Source organism: Heloderma suspectum, chromosome 11 (assembly GCF_057233095.1).
Source record: "Heloderma suspectum isolate Gila_16-S chromosome 11, 16-S_ref, whole genome shotgun sequence".
Lineage (NCBI taxonomy): Eukaryota > Metazoa > Chordata > Lepidosauria > Squamata > Helodermatidae > Heloderma > Heloderma suspectum.
Genome location: NC_139468.1, coordinates 26,068,662 through 26,084,902, shown reverse-complemented (window position 1 = coordinate 26,084,902; position 16,241 = coordinate 26,068,662). Strand labels below are relative to the sequence as shown.

Genomic DNA, 16,241 nt, shown 5'->3' with positions numbered 1-16,241 from the left:
TTGTTCTCTTGTGCTTTTAGATGGGACACATCCCTATTTTTTAAAATGTCTGCTCTGTTTTGTGACATTAGTGTTTCTGTTCTCATTTTATGCTGCTGCTGTTGTTAAATGTATAGTGTAGGCTGTGTTAGCTTATATTGTGAGCGACATTGAAGGTCTTTGGACCAAAAGGGGGGATAAACATATTTAAATAACTGGGAAATCTCCAGGTTGTAACCCAGTACCCATATATTAAAGCAGGGCTGCATTGAGCAGGGGGCTGGGCTTGATGGTCTTATAGGCCCCTTCCAACCCTACTATTCTATGATTCTATGAGAACTTCAGACTCAGGGGGCAAATCCAGCCTGCCTGGGGTCCGAATCTGGCCTCTGAGGTTCACTCTGAGGGCTTCGGACCCTTACCCTGACCACCCTCCCTTTCCCAACTGTAGTGTTTATGATAGGCCCATTCCTTGCACCAGGCCAGGTTTTCTGAATGACCTGGATTAAGCACAGATCGTCCATCCCAGGCTTTATATTAGACTGGGAAGGTAAGGGCCAATCTGCCTGTGGCTGTCTGCAAGGAAGGAACACTAAAATAAACTACTCATCTCCTAAATTTCATGTGAAATCCGGTTCTTACTTCCAGGGGTCCCAGGCCCCTGGCTGGACCCAACCCTGACCTAGGGATGTATGGCTTGTGTAAAATCAGTTCTGTCTGTGTTTTGTGGATTGTTAGGTGACTTTCATTCCGTTGTCCACCCATCGACAAAATCGTTTCCCCCCGAATTTGCGCATATTTGCACATGCAAAAACACGTGAATTCTCCCCAAATACATATTTTCGTGCTTTAGTCTATGGGGCAAATGCACATTTTTGGTTCGCGCATGTGTGTATGTGTGTGTGTGTGTGTGTATTTTTCTGTGAAGAAATTTGCACAAAATTCAGGAAAGTTAGAAAACCGCTCCGCGAGTCCGCAGAATCTGCGCACCAGGGGAAAAGCCAGTCTGCTGTGGAATCCACAGGTCGGATTCATGAAAATCTGAACTCATTTGGTTCTGTTGCAGATTTCTCCAACATCCCTATGCTGATCACCAATCGTTTGGTGGTTCCCTGGCCTTTGCAGGTTTCTAAAAGGCTGAAATGCCTCTCTTAAGGCTCACTTACTAGCTGCAAGAGCTTTAAGCTACAATATGCTGGTATTTTGATTCTGCCCCTTCACCTCACCTTTTTTGTCTTCAGCCCTGCCCTTCCCCAATCCACAATGCACCCCCCAAGAGCTTCTCTGAAATGGAATTCAGCTGTTGGGCTGAAAGAAGTTCGATACCCCTGTATCAAAGGCAGAAGCAACGGGCCAGAAAAATGGCAACACTACATTTTTTGTAACATATCCTATTTATTTATTTCATTTATGTCCAGCCTTTTTTCCTCCTTAAGGAGCCCAAGGTGGAGTACATAATCCTCCTCTCCATTTTATCCTCACAACAACAACCTTGTGAGGTAGGTTGGGCTGAGAGTCTGTGACTGGCCTAAAGTCACTCAATGAGCTTCCATGGCTGAGTGGGGACTAGAGCCCAGTTCTCCCAGCTCCCAGTCCAACACTCTCACCACTACACCACCCTGTCTCTGCTTGTGGGGCTTGGGGCGGGGGCATTGATCACCATATTTTGCCAGCCAGGTTAGCTTCAGAACTCCATCTGCATGCTGCCAAGCCTTAACTACCACTGCAGTGCAAGTCGAGGCCGGTCGGTCTTTCTGATTTAAATCGTAAAAAAATGGAACATGCAGGTTTAAATGTTGCCTGTTAGAAATAAGCAGTGCGCTGCAAAAGTGAAAAAATGGTCTTCATTATGATCCTTGAAATCTTACATGTGTCGGCCGCAGCTAGAAATGAAGTCAGTCTAGAAATATTTCTAACCAACCACAAAGCTGCCCCTCATTTCATCCTTTTTTTTTGGTGGTGGTGCTTCTTGTAACACTTACTGCATCATTGTGAAAGAAACAGTTATTGCTGGGCTCTTCTTTTTGCGCCTGAGCATTTTAAGGAAGTACTACCATTATTTAAGATGTTTATAAGCACATATTGTAGATGCATCCACATATTTTATTGTTGCTAAGATTATTGCTCTGTGTGTGTGTGTGTGTGTGTGTGTGTGTGTTGGTAGAGTTTGGGGCTTCCAATACCTGCAGGACAAGCAGAAATTCAACAGGTAAAGCTCTCCCTCTGGCTGCACCTCCCTGCCAGGAAAAGCTGCCCATGTTGAATTTCTGCCTGTGCTACATCAGTTTACAGGACTGGAGCTTGGCCAAAGCTCACCCCCTGACTTGACGCCATTAGCAACAGTCATTGCAACACTACTGAGGAATGATGGAAACTATGTCAGTTGCTCTGCTGTGGCAGGGAGCAAGGATAGCATTCTCATCCTTCCTGGACTGGCTTGGGGTGATGGGACACCTAGTCAAACACATCCAGAGGGCAGCTGGCTGGGGAAGGCTGGTGTAGGTGACTGACATACTCCTCTAAATATCCATTCATGTCTCAGTCCAAAGACCTACATCAAGAGCGGGGAACATATCATTTCTCAGACATTTTACCCCCCAACTTTCTCTCTGCAAGTATCTAATCACTCCTCAGATCCTCTACATGCAGGGGCAGGCATGCACCCCTCAGATGTTTTGGACTACAACTCCCATAATCTCTGAGCATTGACTTATGGGAGGTATAGTCCAAAAAATTGAGGGCACCAGGGTGCCTATCCCTGACCTACATCAAGGCTGGGCAACTTGTGCCCTGCCTGATGTTTTGGCCTACAGCTCCCATCAGTCCTCACCATGGGCTATGCTGGCTAGGACTGGTGGGAGTTGCAGGCCAAAACCCAGTGTTGCCCACCCATGAGCTCCACATACTTGCGGCTTGACTTGCTAGCTGCAACACTAGGGCTCTTTGCATGTAGGAATGGGTGAATTGGTCAAGGCTGATCTCCTTCCAGTTGGGCAAAGCTGCTGAAGCTTCACCCATACTTCCATGGGATACCATTCCATCATGCAGTGTGGGTGGTGGAATGAGAAATGGCAAAATTGCTGCTTTTCCAACTAACCCTGTGTGTGATTTATCTTGCAACGTGCGATTTGTCTTGTGATGTGCTCACCACGTTGGCTTGGCTGTAGGGCCAGCTGTTCCCTACCCCCACACTATTTGAAGTCCATGTCTCAAGTAGGGATGTTGGAGAAATCCATTTGGGGGTGGTGTTCAAGGTGTTTTCCTAGGTTCACCCACCCTCTGGAGTTCATTTTGGTTTCTGCAGTGGTGCCCGGCTTGCTCTGCACCAAGTCAGGCCAGTTTGAGCATTTTGTGCATTTCCTCCCACAGGTTCCACAATTTGAGCACATTTCCTAGCAATTTGCGCAAAGTCAGCCTTAATTTGTGCAAATTCAGCCATAATTTGCGCAGATTTGGCTGTAACTTCTGCAAATCAGAAGTTTGTGCGAATTGTGGAACCTGCAAAAAAAAATGTGCAAAAAAAGTTCCTGGAGTTTGGACAAAACCAGGCAGCTTAGCTCGCAAACACCCCAAAAGCTGCGGAACTCCGTTGAATCAGAAACAAACCAGATTTCCCAGCAACAGACATCCTGAGTCTCAAGATAAAAACCCATAAGAGGGATAACCCATCCACATTTAGCACCTGGACAGCAGACTGACACACCTCACCTCTTTGTAGTCTTCCCAACTCTGGTGAGATGGATTGCGTTTCTTTTGCAGTTGTCATCGTAAATATGTCTAAACTGGTTTTTCTAGCTATAAATTAGCATATGCAGATTTTATGCCAATTTGTGTCCTCATTCTTGGTGATTTATTTCCTCTCTCCCTCCCTCCCTCCCTGTCTCTGTTTGGCAATGTGTAAGTAAGTGGGCACCCTATTTGCAGGAGAGAACTTTTGGATGGAAGATTTTTTGTTAGCACACCTACTTATTCTCCCTTGAGAATTTAATTCTCCATGCCTCCCCACCTCTCCCATGCTTACTTTCTGAGGGAAACCAGAGTTACCTTCACAATAATGTGTGGTTCCTCCACAGTTATACTGGAACATGTGGAACCACACTTATTTATTTATTTATTTAATTTTTATACTGCCCAATAGCTGAAGCTTCCTGGTTGACTTGGCTCAGTACTATCGACACTGACTTGAAGTAGCTCTCCAAAATCTCAAATTGGGGTCTTTCCTAGCCCAACCTGGAGATGCTAGGGACTGAACCGGGAATCTTGTGCATGCATCTCCCTAGGGATGAGTTCAGATTTCTATGGATCCAACTGGCGGATTCCACAGCAGACTGGCTTTTTCCAAGTCATGCTGATGCCGCAGACTTGCAGACCATTTTTTCACTGGGGTGTGGGGGTGTGGGATTTGTGCTAATACACATTAGCGCTACTGCACACTTGCACAAATGCACTAATCCACATTAGTTAATGTGCATTATCACTAATTCGCATTAACTAATGCTGATTTGCGCAAGTGTGAATTAGCGCTAATGCAAATTAGCGCTAATGTGAATAAGTGCGAGTAGAATAAAATTCTGGTTTAAAAAAATCTGATTCTGTCAATGAGTGGATGACAGAATGAAAAACGCCTGACAATCTTCAAATACAGCTGGAATGGATTTAACAAAATCCATACATCCCCATTGACCTACTGTAGCCCTGCCCCATTTAAAGAGGCATTAAACTGCCTCTCCATTAAAATACTATACTTAGAACTAACCTCTGCCCTTCCACTGCCGCCTCCCTAAGGTCTAGCTTATTACTGCTCTAAAAGTGATCTGAGTGAATTTTCAAATGGTAGCCCATTTCTGCCCACATTCATTTATAAGGCATTTGATTTATCTGGAATCTTAGCATGCCGTCTGTGGGAATTCAAGCCACCCCTTTGAAACCGCTTGAAAGACATGGAAACTAGCTCCTACATGCCCCTAATGTCTTTGTTTTTAAATATCTTTATTTAAAACCTGTTGTGGCTTATTGCTGAAACAAATACTTCAAAGGTGAACTGCGATCTTTTGTTAATGATTATTAGATTCCCCCACCCCACCCCACTTATATCTTCCAGGGAACGTGCCAACCCTGTACAGTACTTTTACAGGCTAATGATTTTTCCAGTCATGGGTTTATCCAGCCACACTGTCTAGTTCAGCGCATAGGAACAAACTCCATGTAGTCTAGCTGGAAGGGCAACAATTTTGTGTGTGTGTTTCTACCATGTCTTTAATTTTTATCTTGTCCTTCCTCCAAGGAGCTCAAGTTGGTGTGCAAGGCTCCCTCACCCCCTTTTTATCCTCACAACAACCTGTGAGGTAGGTTAGATTGATAGGGGATGACTGGCCAAGTTCCCTTGGTGAGCATTGTGGCTAAGCAGAGATTTGAACCCAGGTCTCCCTGCATAATGTGCAGCGCTCTGTCCGCTTCACCACACTGGCTCTCTCCAGTCTATCCAAGAGCTGAAATGTATATAAAAGTGTGTGTGTGTTGACATTAGTTGTGGTACTTTTATTCTGACCTGCTATTGCGGCCTTGCAAATCAGCTACAAGGCCATGATATGTTTACTAGTCCGCTTGCCCACAGCTACACCTGTTAGTAATTTGTGCATGTTGCCATTCTGAAAGTGGGATGAGTCAGGGTAAGGATCTTAAACGCTTTCATTTTACCAAAGTTCCTTGGCCCGATTGCCTGGAAGTGATCCTTACTTGCCCCAGGCAAGCATCCATTTAGAACTCTGTGCTATCACCTTTTCTCTCTGAACCAGCAACTTCCTATCTGTGCGACAGTTCTGATCCGTACACAAGGGCTTCCTCCCTAATGAGGCCGGCTCATTCGTTTTAACAGATCTTCCAGATCAATGTGCATGTTCCTTTGTGTGCAGAGATCTGCTCCCTCCATTGAAAGGAATGGCAACGCTCATGCATGCGGCAGTATTTACGAGTTGCGTAGCAAGTTGTAAATAGGAACCTGTTTTATATCAAGTCAGATGACTGGTCCATTTAGTTCAGTATTGTCTACACCACAAGTGGGCAAAATATATTTTGGACTTCAACTCCCAGAAGCCCCTGCCAGTGTGTGTGTGTGTGTGTGTGTGAGTGTAATGCTGGGAGTTGAAGTCAAAACCATCTGGAGTTCTATTTTCTGCCCACTCTACACTCCCTGCCTGTGGATCTTCAGGGTCAGCGGGGATTGAACCTGGCACGCAAAGCCATGTACTCTACTGCTAAGCTACGGTCCTTCCCCAAGTGACTCCGGTGGGACTTGAACTCTTTGAGTACCTGAAGGGTAGCTCTGCCCAGGCTGCCTCGGAATTCAGTGCACACGCTCTGTCATGCCACAGAACTTGGTCCCAAGACTCTGCAACGCATCAAGCTGCGCGGTTCAAAGAGATGTGGCATGGGTCATACATAACAAAGCATGGGCTATTCTCAGATGATTCACTGCCTGCATAGATCGGGCTAGGAAATGGTGGAGCTGCATCTCCCGAGCGATTGTTTATGTCAGGGATGGGGAACATGTGGCCCTCCAGATGTTGATGGACTGCAACTCCCATTATCCTCAACATTACCTAGGCTGGCTAGGGGTGATGGGAGTTGTAGTCCAACAGCATCTAGATGGCAACACACTCCCCACCCCGGTTGATATCTTCCAGCCCATTCTAAGGACATAAGAACAGAAGAAGAGCCGTGCTGGATCAGACCAAAGGCCCTGTCTTCTCTGGCATCCTGTTTCCTCCAGGGAAGCCAATGGAGAGGACATGAGAGCAGCAGCCCTCTCCTGCTGTTGCTGTCCAGTGACTGGTATTCAGAGGCAGGCTGATCCTGGAGGCAATATAGAACCATTATGAGTAGCAGCCACTGGGAGCCTTATCCTGTTCTGCAGGGCCCAGTATTTCCTTTGGCATTTTGCTGGTTGCAAGCTGCTTTCTTTTTCCAAGTGGCATTTTGCCATTCCCTTTCTCAGTTTTTTAAATTGTTGAATCAGGAACCTGTTTGATGAGTTCCACTTTTGAGCCCCTCTATGGCCTGCATAGAACGCAGGTCTACTGCAACCGGGGGCCCTCCAGATGTGTGTCTGGTTGGGGGGTGGTTCTGGGAGTTGTAGCCCAACATGTCTAGAGGGCACCAGGTTGGGGAAAGTGGGTCTACCAACAGCTATTTGTGTTGTTCTTTTGCTGTTTACGTTGGAAGTGGTCCATGGACTTCAGCTCTGGATGCTTGGAGCTCTTTGCTGGCAAAAATACTTGAAGGATGTGCTGCTGATCAAATGCATATGGGAAGGCTGAGCTTGGTTGGCTCTAATGCACATCCCTTTCTCCCCCCCCCCCCGTTTCTCTTTTAGCTCTATATTCAAGCCAGGCGTCCTGAGAATCTGACCTTATCAATTGCCAGAGCCACGTACCATTCCCATCCTCTGAGGCTCCAGGGAGTGAACCGAGGAGTGTCATACCAACAGTACCAGCCGGTGGTGATGCTGGAGCAAGCCTATACTGTCCAGTGGGATGGCAGAGCACCCGAAGATGTCATCCTTTATCCAGTCAACTTTAATAGGTACTAGCCAATGGAGAATGGGTGATGGGGTGGCTTCTGTGTCATTTGCTGGGATGGTTTTCTTTTTCTTTTTTCTGCTATAATGCTGTTCTAGGTTCCTGCTTTAAAAAAATTGGTAAAAAGTTGGCCTACTTAAAGCTGCTTTAACAAAAAAAAGGCATTAACAAAAGACACAAAAATGCCTCTGTTTTTAACTTTTGCTGCCATCTCTCTTGATGTGCAAAGTTGTTTATCCTTCCAATAAGTTTTTTTTGGAAAGAGATTTAAGTTACTGTTGGCATTTTGGCCTCAAGATCAAATCCAAGAGATCCCTGGCATACACTTCCTCATTAGTTTACTCTAACTGCTGCACTCATAATGTATTTCCCATCTCTCTCTCTCTCTCTTTCTCTCTCTCCCTCCCTCTCGGGCAACAGTGCTTATGATGAGTGCATATACAGGGTTGTGTGTTTTCCCCGTTGTAGTCTAAACACTGGGATTGCTATTGGATTCTTCTGTTATATAAAGCTAACACAGGACTGAACTGACACATAACACATCTTGGCCTCTTGCTCCATCCCAGATCCCATGTTTTTCTTCTCTATTTTCTGTTATGTAAAACTAGGAAGGTACCGGGTTAGGAGAAAATGTGTGTGTGTATCTGTCTATGTATCTGCAGGTTTTTCCATGTTGTACACATCACCTCTCCATTCTCTGTGAGACAGACAAGTCCCAAATTTTTGTGTATAATTCCTTAGCCTTGAGTGGATTCTCAAATATTTTATTTATTTACTGAAAGTGTTTTCTATCCTCCTCCTCAACCAACAAAAACCACAAACCCTTGTGGAGTGATTATGTATAATCAGTAAAACAAGGCAGTACCTGCCTGCAGGCTTACAATCTAAACGGACATGACACACAAGGGAAAAGGAATGGGGAGAGAAGAGGGGGGAAATGAGGTATTTCAGTAGGACTGGTAGAATAGCCCTGTTTCCCCTTCTCATTTCCTTCAGTACAGAAACTGAGCAATCCAGCACAGTTGACCATGCTTGGGAGATGATAGCTAGAGTGCTGGAGCAACTCCCCTGTGAGGAAAGGTTACAACATCTGGGATTGTTTAGCTTAGAAACAAGGTGAGTAAGGGAGACACGATAGAGGTGTACAAAATTATGCATGGTGCGGAGAAAGTGGATAGGGAGACGTCTTTCTCCCTCTCTCATAATACCAGAACCCAATGGGATCATCCCATGAAGTTGATTGGTGGGAGATTCAGGACAGATAAAAGGAAGGACTGCTTCACACAGTGCATGGAACTCACTTCCAGAAGACATAGTGCTGGCCACCAATTTGGATGGCTTTAAAGGGGGATTGGACAAATTCCTGGAGGAGAAGGCTATCCGTGGCTCCTGGTCCTGATGCCTCTATGCTCCCTCCAGTATCAGAGGCAGTACGCTGCTATATACCAGTTGCTGGGGAATACATCCGGGAGGGTGCTATTGCACCTGTGTCCTACTTGGGGGTTTCCCACAAGCAACTGGTTGGCCACCATGTGAACAGAATGCTGGAACAGATGGACCCTTGGTCTGATGCAGCATGGCTATTACGTTTTGGAAATGAGGCACAGAGAATTCATCCACCCTCCCATTGTGAATTCTGATTTCTTCACCCCCTTGTGTGTTTTATTTGATGCATTCAAGTATGCACCCAAATTATGCACCCAAGTGCAGTGGCCAAGACATTCAAGTCTTTTGAAAGGCAGAAGGCTTTCTAGTTTTATTTTTATTTTTTCTCTCACTGATTTAAAAGGCCAGCATAGCTCAGTGGTAGAAGGTCCACTTTGGCAGAAGCTCCACCAGCATAGCTCAGTAGTAGAAGGTCCACTTTGTATGCAGAAGGTCCCAGCTTCCATTCTTGACATCTCTGGTAAAAACACACACACAAAAGTCACTTACCAGATGATAAGCAACAAGATGTCCAGCTGAGATCCTGGAGGGTGAAAGAGGCAATACTGAGCTAGATGGACAAATAGTCTGATTTGGTATGAGCAGCTTTGTATGGTGAAAGTAGCCACTTTCAATGTGGATTCCCTGTCGCTTTATCAAGTCAGTGGTCCAGCTTTTTTGCAGGTATCACCAATGGTCTAGCAGGGACCATGATGTCATCTGCCACACCCCTCAGACTTCCTGTTTCCCTCTGAGTTTAATGCAATCTTCACAGTAGCTGGGGGGAAATGAATTTTACCAGCAACGATATATTACTCCCTGTTTTAACGCAATGTATTTTGGGGCAGCTTGGTCTTGAATGGACAATTAAGACCCATTTGCTTTTAGAAAAGACCAGCCCCCGATCAAGATGAAAACTGCTAGAGCTGGTTTGTTGATATGTATAAATGCAACTGCCTGCATTTTTGGACCATCCTTGCAGGGGTGTGTGTGTGTGTGTGGGGGGGGGGCTATGGGAATGGTCATGATGAGCACCTGCACTTCAAAGTTTACCACTACACCTTAAGGACTAGAACCTTGAGAAATTCTGCACCCAATACCAGTTTCTATGAGTAGTTGTGGAATGGTAGTCCTAATCATTAGCTGGTGTTGACTAATACATCTACCTGTTCTGGATTTCTGTTCCCTTTCCATGTTAAAGTGACTTTTATTTTTGCTTTAAATGGCCCATTGCTCTTCCTTTTGGAATGGGAAGAGGAAATTTTTGTGGATATCAGCAAGGCTAGACAAGTCGAGGTCATTTGTACCTGGTTTAGTGGGTCTTCCATTTCATTAAGTTGAGTGGGTGGGGGAGACTGTAGAAACAACATGGTTGATGATTAACCCCAACACAGGACACAGGGAAGAATGCACAAAATGCCTATTGTGCAAAAACCAGGACACATGATTGACGTGTTTAATAGCAGTCTCCTGGTCTTGCTAAGCACAGCTTGATAGCATCATGAAGTTATTTTTACCCCAATGGACTGAGATAGTGGGGGACGGGGATGTTTCAGAGAGAGAGCCGTAGCATATCTGGAATAAATATTCGACGTTGGCTAAGAAAAGACCATAAGGGAAATAAAGAATTTTAACATGGGGATTCAGACCGTTCCTGAGGTCATCTGTAATCCTGACACTGAAGACTTGTGCGGTTCACTCCTCTGCTGTAGCTGGGCCAAAGAATCCACCAAAGTTTCAGAAGGTCAGAACGAATGAGAAGGGATGGATTTTTGAGTGACGTAGCTTTCCTAGTCAATGCTAACGAAGGGTCAGTAAAAAAAACACAAAAGTACTGTTCTGGTTGCCCCATCTTTAAAATAATATTGTAAAACTGGAGAAAGGGGCAATGAATGATGGCAGGAGTCTAAGAAGAAAGCCTACAATGTTCGGGGCTTTTTAGTTTGGAAAAAGGCTGATTGTCATGCCCTCCCCAGGAATCCTCTTCAGAGGATGATCTGAGCTGGATGTCCCTGGGGCACAAGCCATTTCATAGGACCCTGGGGCTGTCCAGAAGGTCCTGTGGGCCCTAGGGAAAGAGAGCTTTTATCCTGCTCCTGAGGTGGAGAGGGATGGAGAGCTCCTCCACCCAGACCCCAAGAACAAAGGTCCAGACTAAGCCCATGGCCTAGAGACGGAGTGCCTGCTTGCAGAACAAGCCTCCTCATGAGCAAGGCCCTCCTCATGAGGGGGCTTTTGCTAGAGGGGCTGTAATGAACTGCAGCTGAGGTCTGGGTGGGGCTCTGGGAGCTCAGGCAGGCTGCATAAGCTTTCAGTTCCTCTCTAGCTGCTGCTGGAACAATGGGTGAGTATCAGCTCCCAGTACCTTGCAACCTAGCTTTGCTGCCCTTGCTTCTTGTTTGGATTGATCTCCTATGTGGCTCAGCCTCGAACTCCTACAAAGACCCTGCTCCTTGGACTGGGCTTGTTTTGAAATACTTATCTGTATTTGAGCTTGGCTTCACCCCAGACCCTGCTCCTGGATCCCTCTGTACTTGACTGGTGAGCCTGAATAACCCTGGTAACCCCTGCCTGCCTCTGAATTTGTTAAACAGATTTGCCCCTACTTTGCCCCAGAGCTGAGCTTGCCCCAGCCATAGCAGGGCACCATTGGAGAGAGGGACATGACACAGGTTTATACAGTTATGTATAACTGTATACAGTTGGTGTGGAGATACTGGTTAGAGAGAGAGAGAGAGATTCATTCTCTCTCTCTCTCTCTCTCTCTCTCTCTCTCTCTCTCATAATACTAGAACCTGGGGTAAACTAATGGAGCTGAAAGGTGGATGATGCAGGATGGACCAACAGAAGTACTTCCTCATACTTGCATAACTAAACTTTGGAATTTGCTGCCATGAGATTTGGTGGTGGCTCATTGTTTATTGGCAATATTGTTGACTCAGTAGAGTGAGTAAACTCAACGAGTGGCCCTCCAGATGTTTTGGCCTACAGCTCCCCTCAGTCTTTGCCAGGCAGAGCCAATGGTGAGGGATCATGGCAGTTGTAGGCCAAAACATCTGGAGAGGCACATGTTGCCCACCTCTGGTTTTTTAGGTGGCTTTAAAAGTGGTTTAGACACATTCTTGGAGGATAAGTCCATCAGTGACTACTAGTAGCTTTTGGGCTTCCCAGGGCATCTGGTTGGCCACTGTCAGTGGTGTGGTGGTAAATTTGGAAGGGCAGATACTCATGACAGTCCCTATAGCCACCCTCTTAAGGAGAGTCCAAACATTCTGGCAGCTCTGTTGACCCATATCAATAAACCACTTTAGCACTTCCCATCTCCACCAGGAGTAGCTCTTTTGTAAAACTAGTGTAAATTGAGATTTACAGAATCTCAATTGCCCATTCAAGACCAAGCCACCCCAAAATACTTTGCATTATAACAGAGAACAATATATCGTTGCGAGGGAGATCTATTTCCCACCAGCTACTGTGATAATTGCAGCTCAAAGGGAACAGGCAAGTCTGAGGGGGGTGGCAGATGCTGTCAGTGTCCCTGTTAATGAAAAATAAAGTGTCAGCATTCCATCTCTGTGAGTCCTGACTCCTTTATACCACTGGTCACTGTGGACACAGAATGCTGGACTAGATGCACCATTGGCCTGATCCAGCAAAGCTGTTAGGTTCTTATTCTGCAGCTACTCTCAAAAATCAATACTGGGTGCAGAACTCTGTAAGTTTTTAGTCCGTAAGGGCTGAATGTTTCCAGTGGCTAGGTTGTGGTACTTTAGTGCCTCCATAGATCTTTTACCCTGGTCAGTAGAAGCAAAAGAACTTACACAGTAAAAAGTCAGGACATGAACATTGGCACTTAAACTCTTGGATGGGGCATGTTCTCCCCCTCTAAATGGCATCCAGGGATCAAAAATAGATGGCTTCGGTCACCCGTCTGAAAACACCACCACCATGAGAGACAGATGTTTTGAGAGGTAATATGTAGCGGTAAACTTTGTGCAATGCAACATTTCTTGATAGTGTTCTATTGGGTGTGTGTGTGTGAAATGACCAGAATTAATATTTGGCACAAGAACATGGTGCATCAATGGGAATTTTAATTGCGCAGAATAAAATCGGCCTCCTGTTGAACTCAATGAAGTACTTTGGTGCCTGTTCCTGTACAGTATGGAGCCTGAGTGGAAGGTTTTTTTTCCCAAGTCCAGAGACCTAAGATTTTGTATAATAGACCCTTTCTGTTGTCTGGCCAACAAGCCACCATAACTCCATGCTTAACATCCCCTCTCTGTTGTCTTGCATGCATCCCTTTGTGTAAGGAGTGAGATTGCTCATAAAACTGGGTTAAGTCCTTGGCTCCAATGGAGTGCCCATTTGCATGCATGCACACCCCCCCCCCCAAAGCCACCAAGTCTCACAATAGACATTAAGGCTTATTAAGAGGAGACTGTCAGAAGGAGAGTTTGCGGGGGTGGATAGGCACAGCTGGCAAGCTTTGGATGAAAATCTGGGCGAGAAGTAAACCAAGGTAAGCACTTGGCATAACAAGCTAAGACGTGCATGGCGTCGGGATCTTTTGTCTCTGTTTTCTTGGAAGGGGAGAAAGTGAATAGCGTTCTCTGACTCGTCTGGCCCCATTCAGTAACACATTTGTTAGGTTGGTCTAGATGTAAATGTCAAGAGAACTGAAGTGGTGGAGATGGTACTGAAAGGCAGTTTTGTGGTCTGAAAGGCAGTGGCAATTAGGCTTAAACATTCAGTGTTGCCAATAAGCCTCTGCATGTTTGATGACACTTGGCTGACAGGCTGAACCTTCAAGAGAAGCTGTTCTAATTTTCCCTTGTGGCCTCCTTTAGCATGGACTGCATCTTCAGTACAGATGAATCTGAATAAGGAAGCTTCCTGGAGAGTTTATTTCAGGGTGGCTTTCTATTTATTCCACTGTTATCAGGGTAGGAGATGTGGTTGTCCAGTGGTGTAGTGGTAAATTTGGAAAAGCAGGTAATGATCATGATGGTCCCCCATAGCCACGCCTCCAAGGACACTCCAGAAATTAAGGCAGCTGTGTGGATCCATATCAACAAACCAGTTCTAGCACTTTTCATCTCCACCGGGAGCAGCTCTTGTGTAAACCTTGTGGGTCTCAGTTGCTCATTCAAGACCAAGCTACCCAAAATACTTTGCATTATAACAGGGAACAATCTACTGTTGCTGGGAAAATCCACCCCAACCTCCAGCACCTGCTACTGTGAGAATTGCAGCTAGGCTCAGAGGGAACAGGGAATCCTGCAGGGTTGACAGATGACATCAGGGACCCTGTTAATAAAGTACTGCCAGTGCTGCGTCCCTGTGAATCCTGGCTCCACTAAAGCGCTGTGGTTCTCCCTTCTCCCCATGTTATCTTCACAACCCTGTGAAGTAGGTTAGGCAGAGAGAGAGAGACAGCGCATGCATACGCTGGGCCAAGGCCACCTAATACGCTTTATGCCTGAATGGGGATTTGAACCTGGGTCCCACTGGGCGTCTGGGCCTAGTCAGACACTCTAACCCAACCTTCCCCAGCTCAGGGCCCTCCGGATGTGATGGACTGTGTAACCCCCACCACTCCTAGCCAGCCACAGGAGTTTAGTCTAACACTAAATGTAGGATGCCAGGTTTGGGAAGGCTGGGTTAGCATTATGTCTGAACCAGGCATGAACCAGTGTGGTGACCGGGGCCAGGGTGTAGTCTTAACCCCCACCCCAATCTTAATCCCGCCTGAGTGCACCCTTCCCACCTCCTGCTCACCCCCCCCCCCACCTCCGATGAGTGAATGTCTGCCGTCGACCTGGTTTAGGAAAAATAAATTGCTGAGGAGATACCACAGCAGTGTGTGGAGGTGGAGACCTTAAGTCTGATTCCCCTGAGCTTGAGAGATGGCCAGACTTAAGCAAAGTCTGCAAATGGACTTTGCACATTGCAAATCTAGCATTCAAATAAGTGGCAGTTTCTCTCTGGAAAAATTAGCAACTCTGCCTCTTAACTCGGAATAGGAGGCTGCTGATATGTGGGCTGATTTGAGTGTCTGCCACTCTTGATTCTTATCTTAAACCCTCACAGTTTTCCCTGCCATGTAATTGGCAGTGAAGGCCAGCGCGATAAGTCTGCAGTCTCGGACTCTATCTTGAACCAACAATAGCAACACTAACCAGAGACCCTTTCAAGGAGCTTATCTTAGCCGGTTCATTGCAAAGTCAGTTAAGATTAAAACTCACCGAGCAGAACAAAAGAGCAAAAAGAGACTGTAATTGACTGTTCGGCCTAAAACTGTGGCAGTATGAAGTGTTGGAATGTTTAACATAAGACGGGAAGGAATGTAGATATTAAAATACTTAACCTAGATTTGTTGGCTAGGACTCAGGCAGTGGGATGCTTTGGGCCGATAAGAGTTTGGCATGGAGTGTGACCTAGAAACTGCTGGTGTAGCCTGGTGGCTGGGAAGCCGGAGCTAAATAAGGTTACCCTTGAAGACTGTTCAGAGGCTGCAGCTTTTGCAAAACATGGCAGCCAGATTAATTGCAGGGGCCAGAAGGTCTGAGCATTTAACATTCTGGCCCCATTTGCACTGGCTACATTTCGAAGCCCAATTCAGGCTGCTGGTTTTATCCTGTAAAGCTTTACATGGCTTGGGACTGCAGTACCTGATGGAGCACATCTCCTGCTATGAACCTACCCAGACACTGTGATCAACATCCGAGACCCTCCTCCGAGGGAGGCTCAGAGGGTGGCGACAAGAGAGGGGTCCTTATTGGTGGTGGCCCCCTGATTATGGAATGCTCTCCCCACTGAGGTCTGACTGGCACCAACATCGTCATCTTTCTGGTGCCAGGTTAAGACTGTCCTCTACTTCCAAGGTATTTGGCGGCGTATGACGAGGCATTTACATCCGTTGTTTTTATCAGTTCCAGTATCTTACTGTAACTGGTTTTTTTTAGCCGTTATAAATTGTTTTTAAACGCTGTATGTTAAAGATCTGATATTATGTTTTTATTATCTTGTATTTGTAGCGTCTAATTTTTGTGAACTGTCCAGAGAGCTTTGGCTGTTGGGCAGTATAGAAATGAAATAGATGATGATGATAAATACATCGGAGAGGGCTGCAGGGCTGCTATTTTCAGCAGGAGCCTCCTGTAGAAACATCTAGTACTACAAAACATGTGACGTGACATCACCTCGTTCCAACTTCCCCTGCCCCCTGCACCATTTCATTGGCCGCTTCTTGTGAAG

General features: G+C 46.0%; 1 protein-coding gene across 1 annotated transcript in view; it reads left to right on the top strand.

Moving 5' to 3' along the window:
- Positions 1-16,241, top strand: part of LOC146337178 (cell surface hyaluronidase CEMIP2-like) — a 103,101-nt gene that overhangs the window by 51,680 nt on the left and 35,180 nt on the right. Inside the window, exon 19 of the mRNA XM_084816378.1 lies at positions 7,352-7,560. Within this exon, the coding sequence (XP_084672504.1) occupies positions 7,352-7,560 (209 nt within the window). The remainder of the gene's footprint in view (positions 1-7,351; positions 7,561-16,241) is intronic.